General features: G+C 43.7%; 1 protein-coding gene across 1 annotated transcript in view; it reads right to left on the reverse strand.

Moving 5' to 3' along the window:
- Positions 1 to 24545, reverse strand: part of LOC115482077 (AMP deaminase 1-like) — a 50646-nt gene that overhangs the window by 26049 nt on the left and 52 nt on the right. Inside the window, 8 exon segments of the mRNA XM_030221641.1 lie at positions 152 to 315; positions 5803 to 5874; positions 5877 to 5936; positions 8903 to 9097; positions 9972 to 10101; positions 12330 to 12549; positions 21442 to 21470; positions 21472 to 21605. Coding sequence (XP_030077501.1) covers positions 152 to 315; positions 5803 to 5874; positions 5877 to 5936; positions 8903 to 9097; positions 9972 to 10101; positions 12330 to 12549; positions 21442 to 21470; positions 21472 to 21605 — 1004 coding nt within the window.

Raw genomic sequence — 24545 nt, forward strand, 5'->3', positions numbered from 1 at the left:
AGGCCGGCCATCTCCCAATTTGTGTCGGAAGACGGCCGCCCTTCTCCTTTGAAAATAAGCTGGATAGGCACTCTTCTGTAAAATTAGCCACATAATGCAAGCTGAAGGGATCTGGATCGTGCTCCAAGAAATGGAGAAATAAAGCACTCACTAAATCCTGGGGACTTGTATCATCCACTTCATGTTTGGGGAGTAGACTTTGTGCTTGGTAAACCACTGGGCAAGCTTCGTCCATTCTTCCGGGGAGCGTCCATAGATGAGAGACGAGGTTCTGCATATTGATACTTTCGCATCTTCAAAGTCAGAACCAACTTCCTAAGTATCAGGAAAATGAACCATGGTAAATGAAAGGCTCACAAAAAAAATAATCTTTGAGAGCTCTTTTATGCACTTTATAAGTACATAAGTATTGCCACACTGGGACAGACCAAAGTTCCATCAAGCCCAGCATCCTGTTCCAACAGTGGCCACTCCAGGTCACAAACACCTGGCAAGATCCCAAAAAAGTACAAAACATTTTAAGCTGCTTAATCCAGAAATAAGCAGTGGATTTTCCTAAGTCAATTTAATAATGGTCTATGTACTTTTCCTTTAGGAAGCCATCCAGACCCTTTTAAAACCCCGCTAAGCTACCTGTCTTTACCACATTCTCTGGCAACGAATTCCAGTGTTAATTACACGTTGAGTGAAGAAAACATTTTCTCCAATTCGTTTTAAATTTACTGCTTTCTAGCTTCATCGTCTGCCCCCTAGTCTAATATTTTTGGAAAGAGTAAACAGATGCTGCAGGTCTACCCTTTCCACTCCCACTCATTATTTTATAGACCCTATCATATCCCCCTCTGTCTGAGTAGCCTTCAGACAGATCTTTATTAATGAGCCAGTTCCCCCCAATTCCCCCCCCCCCCACACACACACACACATACAATAATGGAAAAACCTTCAGCACATCTGGCCCTCCACCGTTTTCCTGCAGATGGTTACACTGTTTCCATAGATTCCGGATCAAGCTCACTTCCCTTTCAGGTACATTTCCTGTTATCTCAATAGATATGGATGGCAATTTAATCTCTTTGTGATGTCAGGGTCTGGCCATTGTTTCAAGACCATCAACAAGAAGACCTTGAACGATGACAATAGGAAATAGGCCGACAAGCTAAGAAATACTTTAAAGGGGACAATTCACTGTCCTGCATTTAATACAGCATCTCCATGTGTAAAAAAACAAAATCCACAATGCTGGTTTTTCTCCTACCAATGTACTAAAATTGAATTCCCTTCCCAAATGATTAAGTCATATAAATGACAATCTTACATTTCGTAAACTATTAAAAACGTACCTGGTAGGTTTATCTTTCGATGCTGAAGATAATTAGTTCACCGTATAATCTTTAAGATTTTTCATTCTTGTTAATTCTACTGTATTATTCTGGTGGTTGGGAGGCGGGACTAGTGCTGGGCAGACTTATACGGTCTGTGCTGGGGCTGGTGGTTGGGAGGCGGGACTAGTGCTGGGCAGACTTATACGGTCTATGCGGGGCTGGTGGTGGGAGGCAGGAATAGTGCTGGGCAGACTTATACGGTCTGTGCCAGAGCCGGTGGTGGTGGCAGGAATAGTGCTGGGCAGACTTATACGGTCTGTGCCAGAGTCGGTGGTGGGTGGCAGGGATAGTGCTGGGCAGACTTATATGGTCTGTGCCAGAGCTGGTGGTTGGGAGGCGGGGTTGGTGGTTGGGAGGCAGGGATAGTGCTGGGCAGACTTATACGGTCTGTGCCAGAGCTGGTGGTTGGGAGGCGGGGTTGGTGGTTGGGAGGCGGGGGATAGGGCTGGCCAGACTTATACGGTCTGTGCACTGAAGAGGACAGTACAAATAAAAAAAAAGTAGCACATATGATTTATCTTCTTGGGCAGACTGGATGGACCGTGCAGGTTCTTTTTCTGCCGTCATCTACTATGTTACTATGAATTGCATTGTTCTATCACGAGCTTTGAATGTATATTAACATATTGTAATCTGACCTATATCAATTAGTTTAAAGTTTTTACTTGAGCCACATTGAACCTGAAGTTGCTCGGGATAATGTGAGATACAAATGTCATAAATAAAATAAATAAGATAGTGGCATGTACGTACATCGATTGCAAAAACAAAAGGGGTTCACAATTTTCCACAAAAACCAGAACTAAACAAAAACAGGGTGGAAAAGAACCAGGGTCCAAGAGATCGGGACCAAACACCATTTTTATGTCACATTTTTTGGGTCATTGTTTGCTTGTTAACTTGGATGTTTCATTTATATTTACTACGGGGTTATTTTTCTAAATATATAAATAGTACAACTATTTATTTATTAATTTGTATCCCGCACTTTCCCACTAAAAGCAGGCTCATGTGCCTACATAGTAAATAGGTAACACAGAATTTTGTTAAGTAAAGTAGGAAATTAAGTATAACATAATAGAAGGATGGATGGGTAGTAAATGCCAGTGAATGTTATACGTACCAACTGTGAGGTATGTTATGTTTCAGAGTGTCTTGTTTTTTGGACTCTTTATATATCACAACTGATGGAATTTGATTGTTTAATCTATGATGACGCATAGGTATCATTATTATATTATTAAATATACTATTTATATATTTTATCTTATTATAGATATTTTTTTAGTTCAATTAAATCAAAATGATTAATGTTCGTTTGCACTTTTTTATACTTTGTTTTATGTATTTGTGAATATATTGGTTTTGTATCTATATGTTATTTTTTAGAACCCCTGATGAAGGCTTCCTGTAGCCGAAACACAGACCGTGTAGGGTCCTAATAAAGTTGTATTCGGAGCATCTTATCCTGGTGTGTGGACTGATCTCTTGGACCTGGTTCTTTTCCACCCTGTTTTTGTTTCGTACATAGATTGTATACACGTGGTAGAAAACTGCTATTTACATGTGGAGATGCCATCATGCAAAGAATTAAGAGGGGGGGGGCATGGTGGGGATGGGGTGTTGGGCAGGCTAAAATCTACTTCATCATTTTACAAAAGGAAGACACAAACATGGGGAAAAGTTTGCAGCAGCTTACAGGCATGCACCAGATTTTTTTAAATAATGTGTTAGTTCGACAGGGCTTTATTCAAAGGATTAATCCCCCTATTGCTTAATTCCATCTCCAAAATGAGGAAAATTAAAATTGTGGCCTCACCACTTACCTGGCATCACCTACACATGTAGGTTTGTAAAAGGGCCAGCTCTATGTGAAAGCATTTTCACTTATACACGGACACCGTGAAATCTCTGCGTTGACTTCCATGGGTTCATTACATTGGAGAATGTCTAAACCATCCCTGGAACAATCCATGTTGTGGTGTAATATCAGTCTGGCTTATATGATTGGCCAAGTAGAGTAGAATGCAGTTCAAGTACAAATCAAACTCAGGTATACATATAAGTATCACATACCATGTAAAATGAGTTTATCTTGTTGGGTTAGACTGATGGACGTTCAATTCTTTATCTAGCGTCATTTACTATGTTACTCAAGTTACTCTTGGGGTTCTACATGGAATGTTGCTACTAAGTGGGATTCCAGAATCTGGTACTCTTTAGGATTCTAGAATCTTCAGAACTTTTAGTACAAGAAGAGTCATGGTGCCAGACTTCTACGGTCTGTGCCCTGAGAATGGCAGGACAAATCAAACTGGGGTATACATATAAAGTATCGCATGCCATGTAAAATGAGTTTATCTTGTTGGGCAGACTGGATGGACTGTACAGGTCTTTATCTGCGTCATTTACTATGCTACTATGTATGTATGTATGCCGCTCATTTTATCTTGTATGTATTGCAAACACAGCTGCTTCCACTGTGCATGCCAGCCAATGTGCAGTCCTGCATGTCCTTATGTTATTTTTGGTAAACCAATATACTCAAAAAAATTCCCCCAATAAATTCAAAATTCTCTGGATGAAGATAACCGAACAGTATAATACCAGAGACAATCCTATCTAGGACAACCACAAGGGAGAGGGTTGTCCTAGAAATGGTAGAACCATTCTAGGAACAAACCTCTCCCTTGCGGTTTTCCTAGATAAGATTGTCTCTGGCATTATACCGTTTGGCTTATGTATATTTTACCAAAAGTGCCGAATTTGGCAGAGCCTTTTGTAAAATATAGAGAGAATTGATTACCTGGATGTCTCAATTCCAACCTCTACGAGCTATAGTCAAATGGGCCTTTAAAGCTATTGGGCCTCTAATTTAAAGAGTTCTGGAGGTATGCAAAAACACAACAAATCTATACACAGAGCTGAATGCCCCCAGTCTGCTCCTTGTATTTTTATTTTTTGTTTTGCAACATGAAGAGAATATTGTTACTGAAGAACTTTGCAGATTATCCTTCCCACCCAATCTCTGTCTTTACCTCCTCTCAATGTGTAAAATCACTGGAATCTGATGCTCAGAAACCAACATGGCTACTACCCATCCTTATCCTCAGCAACACCTACAACAGAGGGGAAGAAAATTCTGTTCTTGGTTGTGTGAGCCCTCACCTTTAAACACCCTCTCCAAAAGACATTACACGATGTGATACCCGTAAGCGAGCCTTCTCCAGAGTAGCCCCCCACACTCTGGAATGCACTGCCTGAAAGGCTCCGCTTAACACAAGACTATCTCTACTTCAGGAAGCAGGTGAAAGCTTGGCTCTTCAACCAGGCCTTTAATGGCAGAAGTAACTAACTTCTTAGTCCCTCTCTCTCTCTCTCTCTCTCTCTCTCTCTCTCTCACACACACACACACACACACACACACACACACACACATTCAAAGTCAATAAGGTCTTTCCAAGGAATATCCGTAACCACACCTTCCCCAAAGAACATTACATGATGTGATACCCGCAAGCCAGCCTTCTCCAGAGTAACCCCCACACTCTGGAATGCACTGCCTGAAAGGCTCCGCTTAACACAAGACTATCTCTACTTCAGGAAGCAGGTGAAAGCTTGGCTCTTCAACCAAGCCTTGAATGGAAGAAGTAACTAACTTCTTAGTCCCTCTCTCTCTCTCTCTCTCTCTCTCTCTCTCTCTCTCTCTCTCTCTCTCTCTCTCTCTCACACCACACACACACACACACACACACACATTCAAAGTCAATAAGGTCTTTCCAAGGAATATCCATAACCACACCTTCCCCAAAGAACATTACATGATGTGATACCCGCAAGCCAGCCTTCTCCAGAGTAACCCCCACACTCTGGAATGCACTGCCTGAAAGGCTCCGCTTAACACAAGACTATCTCTACTTCAGGAAGCAGGTGAAAGCTTGGCTCTTCAGCCAGGCCTTTAACGGAAGAAGTAACTAACTTGTTAGTCTCACTCACACACACAAGGAGTGACACGGGCTGCACATACTGCAGCGGAACATGTTTATCCACTCCTATCCTAGCTGAGATAATATTTAACCATCTCTCTGACCTCATATGCAACTTTCTTCAACTCAATCACCTTACTTTCTAATTCTTCCTATTTTCTTACTCATCTATATGTTACAACTTTGCCTTACCCCTCACTACCAATTATAATGTTCTAGTACATATTGTGTTGTCATTGCAAGTAGTATACCATGCCATACTTTGTATTGTTATTTGAATATTTTTACTGCTGTAATTGCCTATTGCTCATGTTTGATCTATTCTTACTGTACACCGCCTTGAGTGAATTCCTTCAAAAAGGCGATAAATAAATCCTAATAAATAAATAAACACACAGTCGCTGAGAGTAGAAAAGGAATGAAAAGCCCCTAACCTTGATAATAGTAGCAAAATATTCGCCATCGATAAAATTATCTGTCTTCATGTAAAGATCTCGCAGCTCACTCTCGCTCCCACTGGATTGTATTTAGCGTTAAATTTGTCGAACCGTTGAAAGGTTTGACGTCCCTAAAAAAAAACAAGTCACATGAGAGGTTTCTTTGCGGCGTACCATGAAAGAGTCACTCAGGCCAGCTGTAATCTTTCGTCCAAGTAGGTTTTTATAAAGTTTTGTGAGATCAAATTACTTAGAATACAGAGACGGGGCATTTTCGAATGGTGTGCCCATCTCTAAGGGCGTCCATCTCTGAGGATGTCCCCGTGAAGGGACGGGGCATCCCGTATTATCAAGACAAGATGGGCGTCCATCTTTCGTTTCTGATAATATGGTCAGGGTGCCAAATCTCAGCATTTAGGTCGTCCTAAGAGATGATCGACCTAAATGTTGAGATGGTCGACCTTAGAGATGGTCGCCCTGGTTTTCGGCCATAATGGAAACTGAGAACACCCATCTCAAAAAACAACCAAATTCAAGCCCTTTGGTCATAGGAGGAGGAGCAGCATTTGTAGTGCACTGGTCCCCCTCCACATGCCAAGACCAGTGCACTGGTCCCCCTCACATGCCCTAGGGGGCACTGCAGTGGACTTCATAAATTGCTCCCAATGGTGCATAGCTCCCTTACCTTGGGTGCTGAGCCCCCCAAAACCCACCTACCCACAACTGTACAAACACTACCATCAGCCCTTAAAGGGTAAAGGGGGCACCTAGATGTGGGTACAGTGGGATTTTCAGGTAGGTTTTGGAGGGCTCACATTTACCAGCACAAGTGTAACAGGTAGGGGGGATGGGCCTGGGTCCGCCTGCTTGAAGTACACTGCAGTACCCACTAAAAACTGTTCCAGAGACCTGCATACTGCTGTCATGGAGCTGGGTATGAACATTTGAGGCTGGCATAGAGGTTGGCAAAAAAATGTTAAAAACAATTTTTTGAGGTTGGGAGGGGGTTGGTGAGCACTGGGGGAGTAGGAAAGGTGATCCTCGATTCCCTCCGGTGGTCATCTGGTCAGTTCGGGCACCTTTTTGTAGGCTTGGTCATGAAAAAAACATTGGACCAAGTAAAGTCGTCCAAATGCTCGTCAGGAACGCTCTTCTTTTTCCATTATCAGCCGAGGACACCCATCTTAATCACGCCCAAGTCCCCGACTTCACTACACTGCCGACCATGCCCCGTGAACTTTGGTCATCCCTGTGACAGAAAGCAGTTGAGAACGCCCAAAATCAGCTTTCGATTATGCCAATTTGGGCGACCTTGAGAGAAGGACGCCTATTTCTCGATTTGTGTCGGAAGATGGGCGTCCTTCTCTTTCGATTATACCGCTGAGAGGGGCCTATATTCAGGCCACAGGAGATAGCCGGGCTGCCTCTCACAGTCAGCGCTGAGCCCAGAGATTTAATACTTGGCCATTTCCACTGACCTGGTATTGAATATCCAGTTTATTTTTGACTGGTTTAAACATACCAACTAAGCCAATATTCGGCGCTGGCCTGTTTATTTAACCGACCAAAGATATTTCAGGTATTCACACGGCCAAATTCACACTGAAATTGGCAGATAGCTTGTTATATTGGGCCACATAACCGGCTGTCTTCCACTGAATATCGCCAGATAGCGGCTAAGTACCATTTTTGAATATCGGGGGGGGGGGGGAATATTTTTCTGTAAACAGCCACTTCTGGGGTACATTCACTTTACCTAGGATTTATGTTTTGCTCACACCTATAAAGGTTGGGAACGGATTACATTTTAAGAGACCAGTTACATTAACTGGGAGCGGATACATAATACAGTAAGGTTTGAGGCTAGATTACAGTGCCAGGGACCAGTTAACATCAAATAGGCAGGATGCATAACAGGATGAGAGATGGATTAGAGTGTAGGAAACCAGTGATAACAACTGGGAACAGGCTACAGGGTACATCGGCAGATTCACATTATCCTTCTGAGGAGAACTGTCTGAGGTTATACTGTCTGATTATGTTGGGTACATATCTGCTTTAAGAAGATATTGAGGGGCATTTTCAATAGGACGTCTAAATCAGAATTTGGACATTTTATTATTATTAGCATTTGTATAGCGCTACCAGACGCACGCAGCGCTGAACACCTGATACAAAACGTCCACATTCTGAACAGAGAAGAAGGTCATTTTCGAAAAAGAAAAACGTTTATCTTTTGTTTTCGAAAATACTATGGACATTTGTTTTTTGGATGTTTTTTTTTGGGGGGGGGGGGGCATTTAAAAAAAAAAAAAAAAAACGTCCAAGTGCAAAACGTCCAAATCAAGCCATTGGAATGTAGGAGGAGCCAGCATTTTTAGTAGACTGGTCCCTCTACCCTAGGGGGCACTGCAGTGGACTTCATAACATTCTCCCAGGTACACATTTCACCATCACTCTCTTACCTTGTCTGCTGAGCCCCCCCCCCAAACCAACCCAAAACCCACTACCCCCAACTGTATACCACTATCATAGCCCTTTCGGGTGAAGGGGGCACCTATATGTGGGTACAGTGGGTTTCTGGTGAGTTTTGAAGGGCTCTCAGTTTCCTCCACAAGTGTAACAGGTAGGGGGAGGTAGGAGTCTGGGTCCACCTGTCTGACGTGCGCTGCACCTACTACTAAACTACTCCAGGGACCTGCATGCTGCTGTAATGGACCTGAGTATGACATTTGACGCTGGCATAGAGACTGGCAAGTAATGTTCTTAATCACAATTTTTTGGGGTGGGAGGGGGTTAGTGACCGCTGGGGAGTAAGGGGAGGTCATCCATGATTCCCTCCAGTGGTCATCTGGTTATTTAGGGCACCTTTTTTGTGCCTTATTTGTAATAAAAACAGGTCTAGCTCAAAACGTCTAATTTAGACGTCCTTCTGACAGACTTCAGAGAAAACGTCTAAAAAGATGTTTCGAAAATACTGATTTGGACGTTTTTGTGAGATAAACGTCGAAATGCAGAATTAGTCGCTTTTTGGACATTTTTCTCTTGAAAACGGGCCCCATTATGACATAAGAGATCAGAAACAAGCACTGCTTACAGCATGGACATCCAGGGAATCCACAGTCAGGTCATAAGGGTGGAGCTTTAACATTTCGAAGAGCTCTTTCAAAGTCATTTCTTTACCCTTGATGCTGTAGACCACACGTTCTGAATCCAAGTGATAAGACTTCTTGATGAAGCGCAAGAGATGCCTCTGACTCATGCAGGCAGCAGCATGAATATGGGTGTCCACCTAGAAAACACAGAGAAGAATGCAAAAGTTGTTGGGTTCAAAGATGACACAGGTCCATTGAGTCCAACCACACAACACAACCTTTTCTCTCTCACTGGTAGTCCAGAGAAAAATATACCCTCCCCCAAAGATAATCTATCACCCATTCTGTGGCATGGTGGACAAAAGATTCCTTCCTTCCTAAATGTAGTGAACAGCTTTGGCACTCTTGCCTGAGCGTAACTATGTAATTATGGTCATTTTTTTCACCTTACTTGCAAGCAAGGTCTCACCGGTAAAACACTCATTAGTCCAATAAAACTATACTGAGGTAGTGTTTTCATAGACATATCAAAAAAATGGCTGTGTTCCTTTTAGACAGATTGAATAATAAAATTAATTATAACTAGGCAGGGGAGGCTCCTTACCACTGGCCGGGAGATCACTGGATTTCATAGGCACATAGCCAGGTAGTGCTACTGAAATCCAGGAAGACTGCCTTAGGCATTATCTGGCTTCTACAGGGAGAAAGCCGGGTGGAAATCTGGAGTTACCTGGGCTGCTGACTGCCAAATATTCAGGGGTGGTACCTGGATAACAATCTGGTTATCTAAGGGCAACACAAGGCTGTCTTAAGTTAACCAGGGTCCAGGTATTGCCACTGAATATCGGTGATACCCGGGTAACTCCTGGCAGGCCGCTGACTGCACAGATGTTCAGTCCCGGTACCCGGATAAGGCTGGCACTGAATTTCCAGGCACGACTGCCGCCAACTGACTATTTCCCCCCAATGTCGTTACAAAGCTAATTATTGCTCCCCATGGTTCTGTCTTTTCTTCAGTAAAGTGGCTCTTACTGACATCTTGTTAATACCTAAAACAAAAATCCCTTTTACCTTTCTGCAGTTGTAAAAATCTCTGTGTGGGTTGTTTTTCAATTCCTTCATCTCCTCCATTTCATTGAGCATCTCATGGACCTGGTACTTGGAGGAAATAAACTTCAGACGACGGTGGGAATATGTTTTACTAAGGGAAAAAAATATTGTATTTATATACAGTATGTTCATCATCTTTCTCCATCCCTCCTCACATCTTATTAGTCCTAATCCATGTACAGAATGTAAAACGGTTGTATGATGGCCATCCATTATGCATTCTCTTTCTATTCAAGAAGATGACCATAGGTTACTAACAAAAAGGCCCGTTTTCTATAGGGTATCTAGGTTGCAAATGGAACCTCCAAGTCAGACGTTCACAATTTACAGTCTATTTTACAAAAGGCCCACTGAAAACAGAGCCTTTTATAAAATATATACACACACATGCAGGAGTATATGTGTGTTTGCCAGTCCAATAACAGGATAAAAACCTCTGCAGATGCACCCAAAGCAACATGAACAGCAAAGGTGATCCAAGGAATATAGAACAGATGGGAGTTCACCAAAAAGAAACCTTATTGAAGAGCAACCAAGACCCAGCTTGGCCAAGTTGGATGACGCAATGAGAGGAAACACTTTTATACTTGACTGATGACGTTTTTCTGCTGAAGTGAATCTTTTAGATTTTGTTTCGAAGAATCTGGTGACCCTTGATGAAGGAAAAGCCGAAACTTGGCCAGGTCGAGTCCCTCTTCTATAAAGTTTGTTTTCGTGAACTGCTGTCTGTTCTTCTTTCCTTGGATCACCTTTGCTGTTCATGTTGCTTTGTATATGTGTGTTTACCAACATACACAGTGGGAACAGTCATGTTACAGAAAAACACATTCAGAAAAGGAAAAGCATCACTTAGCAGTTTGTATATCCAAGAGCTAGCCCTTAGGTGGGTAGCTGCCGCTTTTCACAACCTACACTTCTAAGTATCCGTGCTTACATGTGTAAGTTTCAGATTTCACAAAACTACATGTTTAACAGTACTTAATTAAGGAAACCCAGCTCCAAAAGTCCCATGTGCACCATTTTTGTGTCATTTGAAAACACAGAGTTAAGTATAACTCTTCCCTCAATCACACCCATAAAGCCCTGGCTGAAATGAGACTTATGCATGCAGCACAGAAGGTGCAAAAGCTGACAGAGAAATCTTTTAAAATATGTGTAATCCTAAGCAAATCAGGAATGCATGTATCATTAATTGGACTGCCGAAGCCAGGCCAGTAGTATATCTCACTGACATTTGTCAAACTTGATTTTGACAGGTGACATGCCCACTTCTGGGTTCTGAGCCAATCAGAAGTGAGGACATGCCCAAGTCACATCATGCTCCACCCAATCCACGCCCACACTCCTCTCCTTTGATTATGTCATTGGATATGATATTATAGCCACCTCCAAGCCCCGTCCCTTTTGCATAACCATGACCCTTGCCCACCTTATTTGCATAGCCCCAATCCCTCTTTTTGCATAACCCTGCCCCCAACCCTTTTTGTGATGTCATGGGAAGTGATTTAACCACACCCCTTTTCCAAATGGCAGCTTCTACTGGGTACACTACATTACTTACTGTTTTCACTACTAGCCGCCATCTTGGATGGGGGTCACACGACGGGAATGACATCAAATCCCCTACAGCAGGCACCAGATGCAAAGCCGTTTTAAGATGAACTTACACAAGAAACCATTGGGTGGGGTCCTGACCTGTCAGGCTTTCAATCCTCCCAAGGAGCATTATTCCACTGTACATAGACAGACAATGCATGGCTAATCATAAGCCTCTTCCCCACTCCCTTTATATGGCTCCCCCACACTACAGCGCTACTGTTGAAACGTGCACCGCCCTATGAAGTCATGTACACAAAAATCCTAAGCAGAATTTACTTTGATCCGGAGGTGTCAGGAGTTTAGGAGGCATCACAACTCTGTTCAATACCTCTAGAAAACATGATAAAACTCTCACCCAAAAACAGGTCAAAGAATGGCTCTGAGGACAAGACACTTATACCTTACACCAATCTGCCCGCATTCATTTTCAAAGAAACAAAACCATAGTTTCATAGATGGACACTCAGTGGCAAGCTCTCGGTGGATTTTGTCAACTCTGTCTTCTTTTAACTATGGCTATAAATACATACTGACAATTATCAACACTGCTGATAAAAAGTGAAAACCTGAAGGGTTCCTGCTTTTGACCATTTGTCCCTGATTTTAATAATTTGGCACCAGCCATGAGGTGCTATTTACAAAGCAAAGAGACCAAGTGTGAAGACACAGCCCTGACTTCCTAGCCACAATCTGCTGTTTCATGCCATGTTTAATACTTACACGGGCCCTTGGGCAATGAGAGCAATTAAAAAATTCATGTCGTCCACAAAGGAGTTGAGGTCTGGGTACATCAGATCTTTGGGTTTGTTCTTTTCTGCATCCTGCTGGCTGGCATAGACATGAATCACACCGTCTTTCATCTGACAGACGTAGCCAAGGCTCTCAGGGAGATTGTCTGCTCTGAAAGGGTCATCTCCCTTGGCCGGAGGTGGTGTAAAATCTGTCCAAAGGAAGGGGAGGAGAGGAGAGCAACAAGAGATAAGATCCCATGTTTGAAAAAGAAGGGCTACAGAACTGCTGGATTACTCAGGTTCTAGAGGTGGAGTTTTGGCCAGTTTTGCGTTCTTGATCCCAGTGCATTGTGAGATTTGTAGTCCTGATTTCTTCCATTTGACATCAAAACTCTAGATACCAAAATGCACAAGGATCATCAGTTCTGGACCTAGACAATTTAGCCACTAGCCCCACGATATTCACCCAGCGACTGGCAGTGCTTTTGCTGCTGGTGTTAAACCTGGATAATCAATGCTGAGCCTTTCTAGTGACCAGCATTGAATGTCCAGTTTCATTTATGACCGCAGCAACTTAACTGGCTAAACTGTCAAAGATAGGACTGCTATTTATGCAGCCTATTTTAACCGCTAAACATAGCCGGTTTGGCGCTGAATATCTGCACCTAATCAGCTATGTCATGTAATATAACCGGTTAGCAGATAACTGCTAACCGCAGATATTCAGCAAGAGATAACCAGTTATCTCCCGCTGAATATCCATGGTTAAGCGCTAAAGTCTGGCCACTAGATGGCGCTGTTCTCATAGAAATGGGGGGAAATGTCCAGGATGAGCCACTAGAGGGAGCCAGTAGGGGAATGTCCAGGTGGAGATTGCTAGGACCAAGGAGAGTCCTGGGCTGGAAACCGGTGTAAGTTGTTATGGGCTGGGTCCTGCCGGAATTAGGGGGAAGAGCCTATAGGGGTGGAGGAGCTAATTAACCACCTTATACCTGCCTGAGTGGGGAAAGAGAAGAGAGGAGCTGGAGACTTGGCAGCTGGAGGAAGAATATCCCCTTGAAGGTACTGGCTGAACTCTGTGGACTTTTGAAGCTCTCTGCTGCAAAGGGGTCAGCTGCACTACTCTCTGAGAAAGAAAAGTAAATACTTTCGTTTGGCTGTTTGAACTGTGAAAGTTTGGGGAACTGCTTTAAAGGTTTGAATTGAAGAAGAAATGTTTAAGTTAAAGAAGGAATAAGCCATGAAGATTATGTTAAATGGCAACTAATAAAACCTTTATTTATAAGAAGCCTGGTGTTGGTGAACATTTGTGGAAGGTGATGAGGAGGCAGAGAACTCCCCTGTGTTTGAGGCAGAGTCTGGGTGAACTACTGAGAAGTGTAGAGTCCAAACGTGACTGTGTGTGAAGGAAGATAAGCAGGGTCAGTCCTGGCCAGAGCCTGGAAGGGTGACCTGCTCACAATATGAAGGTCTTCCAGTTTCAGTAGAGTCATATTCTTGTCTCTTATAAGAAACTTACTTCTGCAAGTACAAGGTAGGACATGCAAGAAACCCTCAGCTCCTCCTCTCCCCTATCTGGGACCACAGACGAAATGAGAGGTCAACTGGCATCGAAACTTCCAGAAGAAGCCCTGTGACTTTTTTTTCATCTTAATTTCTCTCCACTTGATTTGTCTTCATTGGCAAAAGTCATCCATGGGCATCCATTTCAACATAGCCAACATGGAAGTCAACATTTGTTTTGACTGTACAGTTTAGTAACTTCATGGAATGTCTCCTAAGCTTTGTACCTTGTGAAAGAGTAAACGCAAACCAATTTGCATTGGCTTTAGAACAAGGCCATCAAAAGAAACATTTGGGGATCTTAGAGAGATCACTTAATCAGACCACAGTTAATGCCAAATTATTATTATTATTATTATTATTACTACAGTTTTATAACCCATAAAATACCAAATGTTCACTTCAGGTAACAACAGACAAAAGCTGAACAAACATCAGGAATTACAATATTTTAATAATTTTCAAAAAATACACCATTACCACAGATTAGTAAAATTTCATAAAAAGAAATGTCTTAAGAACTTTCCTAAACTGAAGATAACCATAAATTCTTCAAAGAAAAGAAGGAAGAGGATTCCAAAACTGCACAGCCTGATAGGTAAAAGTAGATTGAAAAATCCTCTTTGCCTTTACATGGCGAAATGAGGGATATTTTAGTAAAAATTGATTTCTCGCAGATCTAGAAATAAAATCATTTTGAAAAATGAGATAAACACCTAAACAAGCAGGAGTCGAACCATACAATGCTTGATAGGTCAAAGCTGATACCTTAAATTGAAATCTTGTCTCCAATAGTAACCAATGCAAACAGAACAACAAAGGAGTAATGCAATCATATTTGTCTACAGCAAAAATAACACTTGCTACTGCATTCTGTACTCATTGTAATTTAGACTTCAGCAACTTTGTGCAACCAATTTAAATAGCGTTACGATAGTCCAGTTTTGAAAGTATCGAAACCTGAACCAACAATCTACAACCTGACAAATCAAAATATTTCTGATTAATTCTTAACTACCTTACCAACCCATCCAGTTATTAAAATCCACCGTCTATATCACCCAGCCTATCACCTATCACCTCCCCTCTCTCTTCCCTTACTTAACTTGGCACATTATCAATTGTATCTGATTTAATCTTTGCACATTACAAACTGTATCTGATATCCTATAGACTATGTCATAACCACACTCTGTAAGCCACATTAAGCCTGCAAATAGGTGAAAAAAAATGTGGGATACAAATGCAATAAATAAATAAATAATAACAGAAAAGAATCTCTTACCGCCTTATGAACCTGAGTTCCTAAAGATAATTGACTATCCACCTCAATTCCTAGAAATTCTGGAAGAGGCATCCTGTTTTATCTGAAAATTATTAACTTGTAACATCATATCACTCAAAAGCACCGATGGACCTACCCACTAGCAACATTCCATATAGAAGCCTGCCCTTGCAGACAGTGGTGTAGCCAGGGCGGGTGCCAGGGGAGCAGCCGCTCCCCCAAACGGAGTTCTGCCAGCTCTGGCGCCTATTTTTTTCTCAATGTGTTGCATTGAAAATGTGCACCAGCGCCGGCGGAAGTCCGCTCTCCGCCCCCCGCGCCGTCAACCTGGCTTCGCTTCTGCTTGCAGATCACCAATGTGGCCGCGCAGGCTTCTGTTTCTTTGAGTCTGACGTGCAGGACGTCAGACTCACAGAAACAGAAGCCTGCGCGGCCGCGTTGCTGATCTCCCTTCTACATGGAATGTTGCTAGTGGAATAGCAACATTCCATGTAGAATCTCAAATAGTAGCAACAGAATCTCAATAGCAGTAACATTCCATCTAGAATCTCCAATAGTAGCAACATTCCAGGATCTCAAATAGTTGCAACAGCAACATTCCATTTAGAATCTGAAATAGGGAAAGGGAAATGGGACTTGATATACCACCTTTCAGAGGTGGTACATTCAAAGCATTTTACATATATTCAGTTATTTTGTACCAGGGGCAATGGAGGGTTAAGTGACTTGCCCACAGTCCCAAAGAGCTGCAATGGGAATTGAACCCAGGTCCCCAGGATCAAAGTCCGCTGCACTAACCACTAGGCTACTCCTCCACTCCTGCTTTACCTGCAGAAATATTTTCTAAAATTACTCTCAAATTGACACATCAAGCAGGAACATCTCACCGCTAAGATTAGAAAACCCCAGCTCAGTGAGGCGTGTCGCTAAATCTCCTTGACATTGACAGAAGACTGCAGCTGGTAAGTCCGACTGCTTTTAATTTTTTTTTTAGCATGCTAGCTGAGAATTGTTCCAGTTGGCTCTCCTCTTCAGTGCTGGTGGTTTGGTTCAGTCACATGGGATGAAACAGCACAGCTGCAGGACAAGTAACCAAGCCATGACCTCATCGATTCAGGCTTGTGCAGCCCAGGCATCAGTTCATGTGGTCAATGCACATGCTTGTAGGCGTTAGCAGCAGTACTTTTCCCATGTGTTACATAGACAGATTTCAGGAGACAGCATCAGTCCCTGAAGCTTTTACAATGTAAAGCCTGTATGTTTCAAACATTTTTATTGAAACCAACGTCACAGAACACAAGAATACAAAATCAACTGTGTCTAAATTGCAGAGATTCCTCCCGCCCACCCCTCCGCCCACTCTCCGCCCTTTAAACAAGAAATCTGAATGCCGTCACCTGTTTCTGATAAGGTTCCAGTTTCAGGAATAGAGAGGTGTGGTAGCCGTGTTAGTCCACTTTTAAAGGCAATCAATAGAAATAAAACAAAATAAAACATGGAAAAGAAAATAAGATGATACCTTTTTATTGGACATAATACATTTCTTGATTAGCTTTCAAAGGTTGCCCTTCGTCAGGTCGGAAATAAGCAAATGTTGGTAGATGACAGTATATAAGTGAAACATCAAAGCATTCCAGTGACAGTCTAACAGGATGGGGGTGGATAGGTGAGAGACAGGAAGAGGGACAGGGAGGTCTGCATGGAGACAGGAGGGTGACAAAACAGTACAATTTTATGGTTTATAATGGGCTAGAAAACCCAGATCTTTGTTAAGTCCTGTCTGGTGGGTGTCAAAATATTTAATCATTCTGATTTCAAAGGTCTTATGTTCCTGTATTGTTTTCAAGTTCCCTTTAAGGATTCTTACCATGAAATCACTGGTACAGTGTTCTGGTTTTGTAAAGTGCTGCCCCACAGGCATGACATCTTTATTGGTAGTAGCATTTTTCATATGGTGTCTATGTAAATTAAATCTCTTCTTTAGCATCTGACTTGTTTCTCCAATGTAGCAGCCTTCGTTGCATTTCAGGAATGAAAGTGTAGTAGTATGCTAAATATAAAGCAAGTAACTTCTTGCTTATGGTGTCAGAGTACCCCAAAAAGGCTCCCATATTGTTTGGAAATGTTGACCAGCCTCATGAGACAAATCACAAAATGCCATTCACTCCACTCGCATGTGTGCTATCATAGAAGCTCTCCAAAATGAAAAATGAGGGCCAGGAAAAAAATTCGATTTAAGAGCAAACAGAATAACTCGTTGTAGGAAGGCCTTAAACCCAGGTGGAAAAGTTCGGCCTGAAGAGTAATCTGCAAAGAGTAAAAATGGGTTGTGCGACAGTAGGCAATGCCAAAGCTCTTGAATAAACTTGAAGACTACCAACCAGAAACATCGCACCCGAGGACAGGTCCAGAACATATTAAAGTCTGTATTTATTAAACTGTGTTATGGCAATAATGCACATTAATTATGTGTGCTATTTGCCAACAATGCAGCTCAATGCAAAAAAAAACCAAAAAATAACCTCAACTCGCATTAAATTAATGAGATGTGGAGCATGCAAGTGCATGCAAAGCAGCAAATTAATATGCAAATGGAAAGACACAGCAAGCTTTTGTGGCATACTAAAAGAACATGAAACAAGACACATCAGACTATATGGTACCGTTAATAAACTTACCTAAAAAAAAAAAACACTAAATATGAGGCCAGAAACTATCTCAGACTACACCTCCCAAATTGCAAAAAAGTGATCTACAAAACTGTCCCCTGCAGACTTCACTTACCTAGAAACCAAATGGTGGAACCTCTTACCAACCAAAATAAGAAACATTCAGACATTCAGGAATGTACTAGATTCCGCAAAATCCTCAAATCGTTCCTATTCAAACAAACCCTCACAGTTATGTATCCTATACTGTTTATTGTAAGCCACAATGAACTCAAACTTGCTTGGGATAATGTGCAATATAAATGTCACAAAGAAATAAATCAGCCCCGATATTCAGACTACGGGAAATAGCCGGGCTGCCTGCCGCGGCCGTTTTCAGTGGCTGGCATTGAATATCCAGGTTTTTTCTGGTTTAAAAATCGGCAGATAGCCGGTTATATTGCTTGATATAACTGGTTATCTGCCAGCCCCTAACCGAGGATATTCAGCGGGAGGATAGCCGGTTAAGCGCTATTTAACTGATCAGCATCCGTTCTGACCGGTTAAAGAGCGCGTCGGTCTGTCTGACTTTCAGAATGACGAACTAAGAACAGGTGTGATGGAATGGAGGAGTGGCCTAGTGTGTACAGCACCGGTCTTGCAATCCAGAGGTGGCCGGTTCAAATCCCACTGCTGCTCCTTGTGGTCTTGGGCAAGTCACTTAACCCTCCATTGTCTCAGGTACAAACTTAGATTGTGAGCCCTCTGGGGATAGAGACATATCTATAGTACCTGAATATAACTCACCCTGACCTACTACTGAAAAAGGGGTGAGCAAAATCTAAATAAATATCGGGCAGATCATCTTTTCCATGCAGTCCCCTGTTGTGCTCTGCTTGGCGCTTGAATAGTTCAATCAGGTTATTTTGTCTGACGGCTAATTCTGCTGGTCATCAATGAGCCAAACTAAATTATAAATGAAATGTATAAATAATTTAAAAAGGTGTGAAAAGATCAAGCTGGACTGGTTCAGAATTCCAAAAAAATTATGCAGGTTGGCCACATACTACTACTACTTAACATTTCTAGAGCGCTACTAGGGTTACGCAGCGCTGTACAGTTTAACAAAAAGGACAATCCCTGCTCAAAAGAGCTTACAATCTAATGGGCGAAATGTCAAGTTGGAGCAGGCTAGATTTCCTGAATAGAGGTATGGTGGTTAGGTGCCGAAGCCGACATTGAAGAGGTGGGCTTTGAGCAAGGCTTTGAAGATGGGCAGGGAGGGGGCCTGGCGTATGAGCTCAGGGAGTTTATTCCAGGCATGGGGTGAGGCGAGGCAGAAAGGGCGGAGCCTGGAGATGGCGGGGTGGAGAAGGGTACTGAAAGGAGGGATTTTCTTGAGAGCGGAGGTTACGGGTAGGAACGTAAGGGGAGATGAGGGTAGAGAGGTAAGGAGGGGCTGCAGATCGAGTGCATTTGTAGATTAATAGGAGAAGCTTGAACTGTATGCGGTACCTGATCGGAAGCCAGTGAAGTGACTTGAGGAGAGGGGTGATATGAGTATATCGGTCCAGGCGGAAGATAAGGCGTGCGGCAGAGTTCTGAACGGACTGAAGGGGGGATAGATGGCAAAGTGGGAGGCCAATGAGGAGGTTGCAGTAGTCAAGGCGAGAAGTAATGAGAGAGTGGATGAGAGTTCGGGTGGTGTGCTCAGAGAGGAAAGGGCGAATTTTGCTAATGTTATAGAGGAAGAAGCGACAGGTCTTGGCTATCTGCTGGATATGCGCAGAGAAGGAGAGGGAGGAGTCGAAGATGACTCCGAGGTTGCGGGCAGATGAGACGGGGACGATGAGGGTGTTATCAACTGAGATAGAGAGTGGAGGGAGAGGAGAAGTGGGTTTGGGAGGGAAGACAATAAGCTCGGTCTTGGCCATGTTCAGTTTCAAGTGGCGGTTGGACATCCAGGCAGCAATGTCAGATAAGCAGGCCGATACTTTGGCCTTGGTTTCCGCAGTGATGTCTGGTGTGGAGAGATAAAGCTGGGTGTCATCAGCATAAAGATGATATTGGAAACCATGAGAGGAGATTAGGGAGCCCAGGGAAGAGGTGTAGATTGAAAAAAGAAGGGGTCCAAGGACAGATCCCTGAGGAACTCCAACAGAGAGCGGGATGGGGGTGGAGGAAGAACCATGAGAGTCGATGATGTCACAGGCTTGTCCCTAAAGGCTTCAAAGGTTACCAAGATGGCTGCCATCACAGAAAATCAAGATGCATTTGACATCGTCTCAAGGCTGTCAGTTTTGCATGAGGATGACCAGAGCTTCATTATTTAAACACTAGTAAAAGAGGCCCGTTTCAGAGCAAATGAAACGGGCGCTAGCAAGGTTTTCATCGCCACCCCCCCTCCCTCCCTGGCCAACCCCTTCGTTGTTCTGCCGTTGCTCCGCCCCCAACGTCATGACGTTTGACGCAGGATGAGGCTTGGAGCAATTTCCCACTCCCCCCCCCCCGCCTCCCTGCCTCCCTCCCTGCCAACCCCTTCGTTGTTCTGCCATTGCTCCGCCCTCGAGGGCAGGGCCCGGAGCGATTTTGGTGGCTTCACCACCACGAACCTTCGAACCTTTTTGAAGGAAGTCAGGGCTTGGCTTCACTGACATCAGTGTCCTCAGAACGTTGAGGGTGAGTTTTTATTAGTAGTATAGGACTACATTCTGTAAATGGAATGGTATACTAAATCAATGTTCTTTGGACTTAATGTTACTACTGATTCAAAAAGTATAATCTAAATTAGCAGAGGAAAAGCCAATGTTGGAGGAAAGATTAGCTCATTTACAAACATTAAGGGAATGTGAAGCAGCTAAAGAAGATTTTGATTAAAAAAAACCTGGAGAAATACACTAAAGATATGAAATATTTGAAATGTAAGAAGTTACAACGAGACCAAAAAGATTATACAGAGGGTATGTGTATAATTGGCAGCGACCAAAAATAGACACACAGGAGAGAAACCGACAGAAGAAAGCGGGATTTGCCTTGTCCACGGATTCATCCAGTGGAGATGAGGAGGAGGAAGCTGGGGGATCAAAATCGGACGGCCACACACAACAGAGTTCAGAACAAGACATGTCCCTCAGTGATCACCTCACCCCTGAAGCATAGGCGCCCCGTATAAGAGGCTTGGGGAGGCTAAGCCTCCCCAGCCCAATCGTCGACTTCCACTTGTGGTGCAGCCCACCCTCCCGCCCGGCGTATTTTCATCTTTTATTTCCGTGGCAGCGACGTCAATGAAGAAAAAGACTACAGGCTCGCCGCCAGCTTCTCCCTTCTCTCTGCTCTCGCGGAAACAGGAAATGCATCACGGGACACTGTGGCAGAGAGAAGGGAGAAGCTGGCGGCGAGCCTGTAGTCTTTTTTTCATTGACGTCGCTGCCACGGAGCGTATGGAGGTAAGCTCCGCCCCCTTTAGCCTCCCCAAACAGTTGGGCTACCGACCGTCTATGCCCTGAAGGGTGGCCTGGCATTTGAGTTTGCTAGAAAAAAACACTGGACATAGGAAAAGGGAATGCAGTGAACACGGGGCATTTCAATGCTAAGAAAGCCCTTACCTGGGTACACTTCATCTTGTTCTCTCCATCTTGCCCTCGATGGCTCGTATGAACTGTGCAGTGGTCCTTGGAAACCTCTGATGAGACTGATGCATGTATTTCTCACGGATTGTCAAGGCTTGGAAAAGCCCTCTACTGGCAAGATCAAAATCGTCAACCGAAACCTGGCAAGAGAACCAGACAGAGAGGATGTGACAGCTGACAACAACTGTCTGCCTGGAGAAGAGTATCTCACAGATGCTTATCACATACTGAGAGCAACATCAGTCCCCAACACCTTTTGCTAAGTAATTCTATTTTATCCAGTCTTTTTTTGTTAATGATTGTTCACAGCCTTAAGTGTTTTAATGAAAAGGTGTTAGTTTAAGTGGAGGAAATGTATGAATAATGAAATGGTGTGAAAGAGAAATGTTCACACATTCATTAGTCAATGCAGAGAGAGTTTATTTATCCCATGTGCACAAGCCCCTTCCCCCCCCCCCATTTGTACACAAATCTCAAACACAGAAGCTCTTGGCCTAGTCCTTGGGGACCCTCTCAGCCAATCTGTTTTCCAAAGAACATCCATAATAATCAATATGCGTACAGTACGTTTCCCAAGAAAAGGGATCTCGGCATCATTCTTGATGGTACGTTGAAACCTTCTGCTCAGTTGCTGCGGCGGCTAAGAAGCAAATAGAATGTTAGGTATTATTAGGAAAGGAATGGAAAACAAAAGTGAGGATGTTATAATGCCTTTGTATGGTGCATGGTGCGACCGTACCTCGAGTATTGTGTTCAGTTCTGGTCACCGCATTTCAAAAAGATACAGTGGAATTAGAAAAGGTACAGAGAAGGGCAACAAAATGATAAAGGGTGGGAAGACTTCCCTATGAGGAAAGGCTGAAGCATCTAGGGCTCTTCAGGTTGGAGAAAAGATGGTTGAGGGAGATATGAGAGAGATCTATAAAATAATGAGTGGAGTGGAACAGGTCGTGAATCGTTTGTTTACTCTTTCCAAAAATACTAGGACTAGGGGGCACGTGATGAAGCTACAAAGTAGTAAATTTAATACAAATCAGAGAAATATTTCTTCACTCAACGTGTAATTAAAATCTGGAATTTGTTGCCAGAGAACTGGTAAAGGCGGTTAGCTTAGCGGGGTTTAAAAAGGGTCTGACGGCTTCCTAAAGGAAAAGTCCATAGACCATTATTAAATTGACTTGGGAAAATCCACTGCTTATTTCTGGATAAGCATCATAAAATGTATTGAGCTTTTTTGGGGATCTTGCCAGGTATTTGTGACCTGGATTGGCCACTGTTGGAAACAGGATGCTGGGCTTGATGGACCTTTGGTCTGTCCCAGTGTAGCAATACTTATGTACTTTGGCCTGGGTCTTAGACCGAACCCTGCATATCTGTTTGAGTATATCCACTATAGATAGGTTCAAAACCAGATCTGGTTTGTCAGGGGGAAATGGAAAGTACATAAGTACATAAGTATTGCCATCCTGGGAAGACTAAAGGTCCATCAAGCCCAGCATCCTGTTTCCAGAGGAGACCAGGAGGAAAGAATCACTAGGAAAGGGTTGAGAGAACCATTGCTTCAGGCCTCTGTCAGGCCATTCTTTAGCTCAGAATGAGATCCCGGACCCTAAGCATTATAGCAGTGCTCTTCACCGCAAGGCCCAGGGGGCACTGATGGCTCCCATCCACTCTACATATAGCTCTCTGACTCTCTTCCCTGGAACAGCTGTTCTGACTGCTTCTGGCACTGCCTGACTCTCAGTGAGTTTGACCAGCACAATGCTCAACTTTTCTAGTCTTCTTGTGAGACTGTGAGAACAGTACAGCAGTAGCGTCACCAAGAGCGGACGCAGGCAGCACAAGGGTGCACAGAGCAGTCGAGCAGCTGTCAGCTCTACCAGACCCCTGCCCCCTCTAACGTTACTTCCTGTTCTAGGATAGGGGATCGGCAGAGCCAACAGCCACGCGACTGTTCCGTGCACCCCCTTGCTAGGAGGAAGGGGTGGTGGGGGTGATGCGCTTGGGGGGGGGGGAGGGTGCAGCAGCGACCCACCCTGGGTGGCAAGGAAGCAAGCTAGGTACACCACTGCAGTACAGGAGTTCAGACGCCATACGGCTCAAACTCACTACATGCTACTTGCGCTAAGAGCCCTGTTTTGCATGCATTTGCATGTTAGTTGTGTTCAGAGCCCACGAGCACGTCCTTTCACACACTCGGAGGGCGGTAGCAAACACAGGCACTAGTACGGCGCTAACAGCCTCTAGCGTCTGCGTTTGCTTCTGATCATCGGCCAGTGAGAGCCGCACTGTGCTGAATGAAAGAGAAGAGCTGTATCAGGAGACAGCATTGACGGCAAGACCCCTGGAGAAGGTGGGAGAGATTTAGCAGACTGAGAAGAGAGCTGATCTGGAGGGGTTACATGTGCGAACTGGAGGATGAAAATGGACCGGTGGAAGAGGCAGGTGGGGCTTGAAACTGACTGGGCTGGGGGAGAGGATGTATTGGCGGAAGAAAGTATATACAGGAGAAGCATTGGGAGACAGAGAGACAGTTGGGGGAGTTGAGCTGAGGGAAGAGTGAATCATGCATAAGGGCTGGATGGGGAGAGAGTGGAGCAAGGATGATTGAGGGGGAGAGTTTAGGGCAGGGGAGACAGGCTGTTAGAGAGATAGAGGCAGATGCACTAAAGCTAAATGAGCCTTTAATGACTCTCCAACGAGGAAAATTTGATCCGTGGCATGCATCAAAGGGCTTTTACCGAGGAAGCCAGCAGCTAACGAAAACGGAATGGAGATGAGCAATTAGTGTGAAAACCCCATTGAAACGACATGCACTAACCTTTTCCGATTGCCTTTACGCAGGAAAAAGGCAGGAAAACTAACGAGAGGTCTGGACCACTCGTTAGGACAGCTCTGTGCCAGGAAAAATCATTAAGAGAAAAAATAAACAAACTTTGAGCCAATCCCAGCGCATTAGCAGAGCTAAAAGCGCTGTGATTGGTCCAAAGGACGTCAGAAAAACATAAATAAATAAAAAAAAAAAAGGATCGGGAGGGGGCAAGGGCGCTCATCAGGAGCGTCCTGTACGGACGGCCTTG

The sequence above is a fragment of the Microcaecilia unicolor genome, chromosome 12 (assembly GCF_901765095.1).
Source record: "Microcaecilia unicolor chromosome 12, aMicUni1.1, whole genome shotgun sequence".
Lineage (NCBI taxonomy): Eukaryota > Metazoa > Chordata > Amphibia > Gymnophiona > Siphonopidae > Microcaecilia > Microcaecilia unicolor.